This window comes from Primulina tabacum, chromosome 6, assembly GCF_025594145.1.
Source record: "Primulina tabacum isolate GXHZ01 chromosome 6, ASM2559414v2, whole genome shotgun sequence".
NCBI lineage: Eukaryota > Viridiplantae > Streptophyta > Magnoliopsida > Lamiales > Gesneriaceae > Primulina > Primulina tabacum.
This window is the reverse complement of record NC_134555.1, coordinates 44,691,312-44,699,152: the sequence shown is the minus strand read 5'-3', so window position 1 is coordinate 44,699,152 and position 7,841 is coordinate 44,691,312. Positions and strand designations below refer to the sequence as shown.

Sequence of the window (7,841 nt, the reverse complement as noted above, 5' to 3'; positions counted from 1 at the left end):
ACAATAAAAAATAATATTATTAGCATAAAAAGTAATAATTTTTCATGAATGACCCAAATAAGAGATCCGTCTCACAAAATACGACCCATAAGATCGTCTTATACAAGTTTTTACCTTAATGCGAAAAATATAATATACGGTAAATGTCAAATTCATAAAATATAAGAAAAACACAAAAACTCGATAATCAAACTATACAGAGAGTCAAGATTTTTTCGATATAAAATTCTTCTCTGTCATTTCTATTTTATATAAGTAATTTTTGTTCAACATGAGTAAACTCGCTTAGAGACTCGTAATTTTTTTTAATTGAGAGGAGATTTTCTTCGATTAAATAGAATAATATTTTTAGATACAAAATATTTCCTTCGAAAATAAATTTTACTATATTTTAATGTTTTAAAATATACGCATCGAATACAACAAGACCTAATGGTGTTGTCCTTAGTATTAATCTCGGTGCTAATTTAAAAAATAGAAAACAAAATATATTGAATAATATATATTCCACTGCTGGCAGAGATGAGCTAACTCGCGTTGCGTAGATCCCTCGTCATAATATGTTTTTTTAATGAGAGAATGACATTTTTAGTTCTGCTGCTTATACAATTCTATTTTGGGTCTTATTATCAGTCAATTCATGATTTTAATAATTAACTTATACTTTTTTCTTCAATTTATTCATTTTTCATCATAGTGTTTACGTGAAATCGAACACGTCAGCGATATCCACGATGCTAAGATCTCTAATTGATACTTGATAATGTTGGTGTGCCTTGCTATATAGAGTCCTTGGTTAACTATTAAAGTTTCTTCATATGGTCTACCACGAGATGAATCATGTGGACGAGTCCTAAAGGGTGTTCAGCCTTTGTCGGTTTGGGATGGGAGTGCGTAAGCACTAGTAGCACAAGGTGTCATGGAAACCCTCGAGAGGATCTTGGGTCTAGTCCCTAAAAGAGGAAGCTCGATTAATCTTAGAACCATACGTATGCTATTCTCATCTCTATTTAAGGCGTCCCAATTAGGTGAGGGAGAGTTATGGAAGAAAACATGAAATCAAAAAAATTATTCTCTCATTTAATTTTTTTTTTGAACATTTACTAAGTTCAAATATTGCTCCACGGCAGAAAATTAAATATTGTGACTAATAAATTATTATGCTTGTTTTTTTTTATACCATTTTTCTACCTAATTGAATTTCAAAACTAATTTTTTTTTTTGCTTTTAAAAATTTTAGTTTTTTGCGTATAATGTTAATATGATATTGACATGATACTGACGTATTTAGTGGCACGAAAAATACCAATAAACAGTCTAAGCCAATTTCACTTATATACTTTGGAGTAATGAATTCTTATTTTGGATTATCCTCTGTGTAACGGAGGTGTAGGTATCCTGGATTAAACATGGGGCAAAAAGTTTCTCCATTTTCATCATACTATAAATTCACATCTTCAACCAAAGCTTCACTTCGTCTTCAACCTCAAATTTCTCCTCCATTCAATCCAGATAATCTCAACACATATTCCACCGAATCCAAAAGCAATGCAGTCCAGAGAATTTTCAGAGCTCCGCTACCCCCTCTTCCCACGACAACCGTCTCATCAGTTTCCGCCCCAATTCCCCCTCCCCGGCATCAACCCACCGGCCTACCACCACTTCAACTCGCCGTATCCAAATCATAACTTAATGCAAGAACTGATCAGCCCCCAACCACTCACGTGTAGTTTCAGCAGCAACTCAACCTCCGACGAAGCCGATGAGCAGCAGCTGAGCATAATCAACGAGCGGAAGCAGAGAAGGATGATCTCTAACAGGGAGTCCGCTCGCAGGTCGCGTATGCGCAAGCAGAAGCAGTTGGACGAGCTCTGGTCACAGGTCGTCTGGTTGAGGAATGAGAACAGTCAGCTCATGGATAGATTGAACGACTTCTCGGACCGCCATGATCGAGTGGTGCAGGAGAATTCGCAGCTCAAAGAGGAGGCTTCGGAGCTTCGTCAGATGATCGTTCACATGCAGCTGAACAGCCCTTTTGAAGGATTTAGGAGCTTGACGATGAGCGATCCTTGAAATGATTTCGCTTTATGAATGAATAAGGAGTGTCTGCAAATCTAAATAAAAGTGATTTTTTTTTAATTTTTTGAAAATTTTCAAATGAAATTCAAATGAAAAGTGAGGAATCACTTTTATTCAGATGTTGCAAACGATCTTCCCTAAGTGTTCAGATTAAGAGCTCTCCAAAATAATGAGTTGTATAAATTTTGGAAATGGAAATCTGTGTTCTGTCTAGCATTTTTTTGTTTCAGAATATAAAATATCGTCTTACAAAATTAACTTACGATAAGTTAAATTTCATATGTGGATGAAACATGAACAAAATATTGAGTGTAAATAACGTTCATCCATTCAATATAAAAAATTCATATGTATATATATTATTATATTCAATGAATACAGTGTCCAAGAATATCTGTCATATTATGATGCTATGAAACAATGATTGGTTAATATTGATTTTTCTTTTTAAAAAAATTGTCTAAGTTAATGATGATCTGTTTATCCTTTTATTAGTTTGCTTATCAATCATTAAATCGTTTATTACATGAATACTGAAAAGATTAATTTTATGTGGCTAATTTATTTGTCTAATTTATGAAGAATATTAGAGTAATTTTCTTCGTAAAATGAAATGTAAACAGGCATAAGAGTAATTTTTATTTACAAAATTAATGTATATCACATAATTTGGACTGCAAAGAACATAATACTTTGACATATTTAAGTAACTATGCCTTTACTTGGTCTTTTGCTAAAGTAATCTCTTTATGTGTTCTTTTGGTTTTTATAGAATGGACATAATATGGCCTAAATCGAAAAATAAAAAATCAAAAATTGAACTAAATTGTAATACTATAATACCGAATCAGACCGTTATAAAATGATTTGGTTATTGAATTAGCTATTTCAAAAATCGTAAACCGAAAACTGAACCGTAATTACATAAAACCGATCCAGACATACGGTTGCCCCACTTCGGCTAAATTCTCGGTTCAGTCCCATATGTTTGGGGTAGTTCCCGATGTAGTCCTAAACGAATATAATGAGCCGATTTAGTCTCAAACGTTACCAAAGTTGTCTCAATCCTATTTTTCTGTTAGTTTGCTGTCAAACTTAACAGAGTAGATTGACTTCATAAATCAATTAGAACAAAATTAAAATCCCCCAAAAATCGATACTTTCTCTACGCTAAAAATTCCCAAACTCCTCCATTTCTCCCCCCTCAAAATTCCCAGAAAAACTGATGCTATCTCCACGCTAAAAATCCCCAGAAATCCCCAACCTCCTCCATCTCGCCATCTCTCGCTGTCATCAAGGTATGTACGCAATGCTTTTGACTGGAATTAATGTAATTCTTGAAATCTTTAAATCGAAGCATCGTGAAATCTTAGATGGTCAAATCCGTTGTTAAATATTTCAACGAAGTATCATTTTTCGTAAGCTAATTGCTTGTTATTTATTAGCAGCCGAAAGTTACATTGCTTGAAATAGATTTCCAGTTGAAGGAAGTCTTCATCCTCGTCCTCACTCTCTCCTTCCTCAGCCGATGACTTTCTCTATGTGTCGTCACCGCAAGGTTAATAAGTAATGGCTAAACGCAGTAACTCGACAATCGAGATTACTCCAAATTATGGTAATTTATTATATTTTCACTTTTTTTTACTTAATTTTGTAACATGCATTTTTCAGTCAAGACTTATATTGTTTTTTCGTTTTTATATGTGTAGGTTTACTTGGAAAACAAGATTTGATTACTATTAAAATGCATTACAGGGGAAGGTTTAAATGTAAAGGAGAACACGATGAATACGTTGGGGGAAGTTTTGAATATTTCGACTTTTTTGATCTTGATAAGCTAGCAATGGTTGAGTTGTGGGGGTTTGCAGATGATCTTGGATTCAAAAATAAAGATGCTATTATGTTTTGGCACAAGATCGGGAATGCGCTAAATAAAAAGAGATGTTTACAAAATGATTCAGATGTGTTGGAAGTTAGAAAGAATATTCCAACAAACTATGAGGTAGAAATTTATATGGAACACTTAGATGCATATTCAATTGATGGTCCAAACGAACAAAGTGGAGTTCAAGCTGTCGGTGAATTTTTTGACATCGATGAAGATGTTGTCATGGATGATATGTTGTTTGATGCATTCATTGACCATGAAATTCAATCTACGAAAGGAAAGAATACGATTTCTGTTGACAGAGAAAATGCAGATAATCTGCAATTAGTGGTGCATGAGCTGGAGGATGATGATGGCGACGAAGAAGATGTTTGCGTAGACAATGAAGATTTGGATAGTATTCATGATTCTGATGAGGAAGAAGCAAAAAATTATCCAAAGTTTGATCCAAAGAGAGAATCTGAAAACCCGGACTTGAAGCTTGGTATGATTTTTTGCTCAAAGAAAGAAGCGAAATTTGCGATTCAAAATCACTGCATTAGAAGAGGAATGACAGTAAATTTTGTGAAGAATGATAATATTCGTCTTTGGGCGAAGTGCAACAATGATGGTTGCCGCTGGATTATTCATGTTGCAAAGATGACTAATGACAGTTGTTGGCAAATAAGAACTTTTGATGACAAGCATAATAAATGTTTTCGGGAATTTAGCAACAAGAGCATCAACTCAACGTGGTTGGCAAAGACTTTTTCCAGGATAATAGCGACAAATCCTAAAATGGGAACCGATGAGTTTAAGCAAGAGATTTGCAGGACATTGAATGTAAACATTTCGAGGAAGGTAGCTTATGTAGCAAACCGAAAGGCACTAATGCTGGTGCAAGGGACTGCACAGGAGCAATATCATCAAATAAGGAAATATTTTGCTGAACTCAAAAGATCAGATTCTCGAGCCACAGTAGTTTTGAAGTTGACAGAAGACGAAGAAGGGCCAAGGTTCCAAAGATTATACGTTTGTTTTTCAGCGTGTAAGCAAGGGTTTAAGAATGCATGTCGTCGTGTCATTGGTGTTGATGGATGCTTTTTAAAGGAACAACATGGTGGACAATTGCTAGTGGCTGTGGGATTAGATCCGAATAACAACATATTCCCAATATGTTACGCGTTGGTTGAACGTGAAACAAAAGATAGTTGGACATGGTTTCTCCGGCTCTTAGATGAAGACCTTGGGATTAGTGGTGCTCAGTATGACTTTACATTTATGTCAGATAAGCAAAAAGGTTTGATTCCAGCACTTGAATCTTTATTTCCTGATGCGGAGCATAGATTTTGTGTCCGACACTTACACAGCAATATGAAACGTGCTGGATTCAAGAGTTTAGCTGTTAAGATCACCTTTTGGGCTGCTGCAAAAGCGACAAGAATTGAAGATTTTCGAGTTCAAATGAATGAGATGAAAGTTATTGATGAAAATGCATATGAATGGCTTGCTAAGAAGCATGAAAATCAATGGTCTAGAGCATATTTCAGCACCTCCCCTAAATCTGACATCTTATTGAACAACATGTGTGAAACTTTTAACAGCATTATTTTAGATGCCAGGGAAAAGCCAGTGATAGATATGTTTGAAACACTACGGAATCTTTTGATGGCTAGATTTCAAGTTAATAGAGAGAAGGTAAAAAAATAGAAGGGTCGAATTTGTCCAAACATCAAAGATGTGTTGGAAAAGATCTATATGGAGGCTGTTAGGTATTTCCCAATGAATTCCGATGAGATGCATTACCAGATATCAAGATCAGATGATATACGTGATCAACATTCAGTTGACCTGTCGATTAGGTCATGCAGTTGTAGGAGATATGATTTGACTGGCATTCCTTGCAAGCACGCTGTATGCGCCATTTGGTGCAAAAAAGGGGATCCAGAGATGTATGTTCATTCGTATTACCTGATCGAGACCTATAAAAGATGTTATGCAATGTCCATAATGCCTACCAATGGTCCAAGTTTGTGGCCTGAATGTAATTTTCCTCCTCCATTGCCTCCAATTCACAAACAGAGACTTGGAAGACCGGCGAAATTGCGAAGAAGAGAACCAGATGAACCTCCCCCTTCTTCTCGAAATAAGTTGAAAGGTGTGATAAAGTTCAATAAATGCAAATTATGCGGTGGATCAGGACATAATCAAAGGACTTGTAAGGGGAATGAAGACGTCCAACAAGAGACCGCGACACAAAAAATACGAAAAGAAAAACTACATGTAAACATATTTGGTTCATTTCATAGTTTTTGTGTTGTTTACGAAAATTCTTATTTGTGTATCTATAAAACTACAGGTGAGAAGACCACAAGACGTTGGTGTTCATATTCAAGTAAGCTTAAGTTTAATATCATTGATAAATGTAAATTATTTGTAATATATATTTGTATAAAATGTCTTCAATAATAGGCAATAAATGTATGTTTATTATAGGGTAATCGACCGGTGAATATCAAGAAACCTGCTTTTGTAAAAGACGACGTCAACTTCACAACTGTCTCATAACTACGATCGTCCATGAAGTCTACCTCGTCCGAAGAATCTAGCAGGAACAAGTGATTTTGTGGCTGGGATTTGTATTTTCTTTTTTGGCGTCCATGTTTTTTGGTAGTAGTTTTACTGTCATTAAAAAGCCTACAATTGTCTTTGTTACTGTTATGTTGATATGAGGAAAAGTTGGTAGTTTTGTAATTGGGGTGTGTTGAAATCTTGATCCTCAACTATTGGTGAATTTTTGTCTATGGGTATTGACTGCTCACTTTTATCAGTGGAACATGGGTATTGACTGCTCACTTTTATCATCTTGGGTATTTTACTTTCTGGTGTTCGGTTTTTCACTGGAACATGGGTATTGACTCTGCTCACTTTTATCATCTTGTTCCTCGCTTGAATGCTTTCTCTTTTTCCCATATTCAGATTCATATTTTGGTTCTTAAATGCAGATAATAGCAGCTTCCATTAGAAAGTGAAAGCAAATACAGTACCTAACTAATATGGGACACATGAAACTCTACCACATGCAAGCTCACAAACTCATTTCAAAATCACATACTGTAGTGGTATATAAACTTTTCTCACATTGGTTGCCATGATTTGAAGCTTTAAATGCAAAATAGGTCCATGTAACTGCCTATTTAACTTGCCAATCCAGCAGCTTTGCTTGCCAGATAATGGGACCATAGCAGAAAACAGAAAAAAAAAATGCACTTGCCATTCTGAAGTCTAGCACCTCAAGAAAAATGCACTTGCCATTCTGAAGTCCAAATTCTCCTTCCCCAACGACATAATAAAATGCACAAGTTAAAAAAGTCTAGCACCTCAACTGTTAAAAAAATAAACCGTTTAAAACATTGGGACCAAACTTAATCTGAAAGGTTACAAAATAATATTAGATTCAATTCTCTACAATCCATTGTCCGCTCAATACATTCTATTAAAAGTTTACAAAATAATATTGTGCGCTCGATACAATCTATTAAAAGGTTACAAGATACTACAACATGCTCAATACAATCCATCAGTTGCCATCACCACTAATATTTAGAGATTCGATTTGTTGTTTTATCTCCTCCGTTATCTTCACTAAATTTGATAGCGTCTCGTTCAATTTATCTATTTTTCCAGCTTCAGTGGGTTTTGTACTTGCACTTGCATCTGAATTTGCACTAAAAGTTATGTTCGACATTTCTTCGACAGTGTTGGTGGAGGAAGAAGCTTGCACTGGAGCTTGCTTGTCCATATAAGAATCAAAAGCTTTTATAGCCCCCTCCCTACTCAAGAATGACCTGTGGGATGCGCCGCTAAATTTATTGACTTGCTTTTGTGCTTCTTC

General features: G+C 35.3%; 1 protein-coding gene across 1 annotated transcript; it reads left to right on the top strand.

The window, feature by feature from the left end:
• The first annotated feature begins 1,548 nt into the window (after nt 1–1,548).
• Nucleotides 1,549–2,073, top strand: LOC142550328 (basic leucine zipper 43-like). The gene has a single exon (XM_075659546.1). It carries the CDS (start codon nt 1,549–1,551, stop codon nt 2,071–2,073), a length of 525 nt encoding a protein of 174 aa, XP_075515661.1.
• The last annotated feature ends 5,768 nt before the right edge of the window (nt 2,074–7,841 follow it).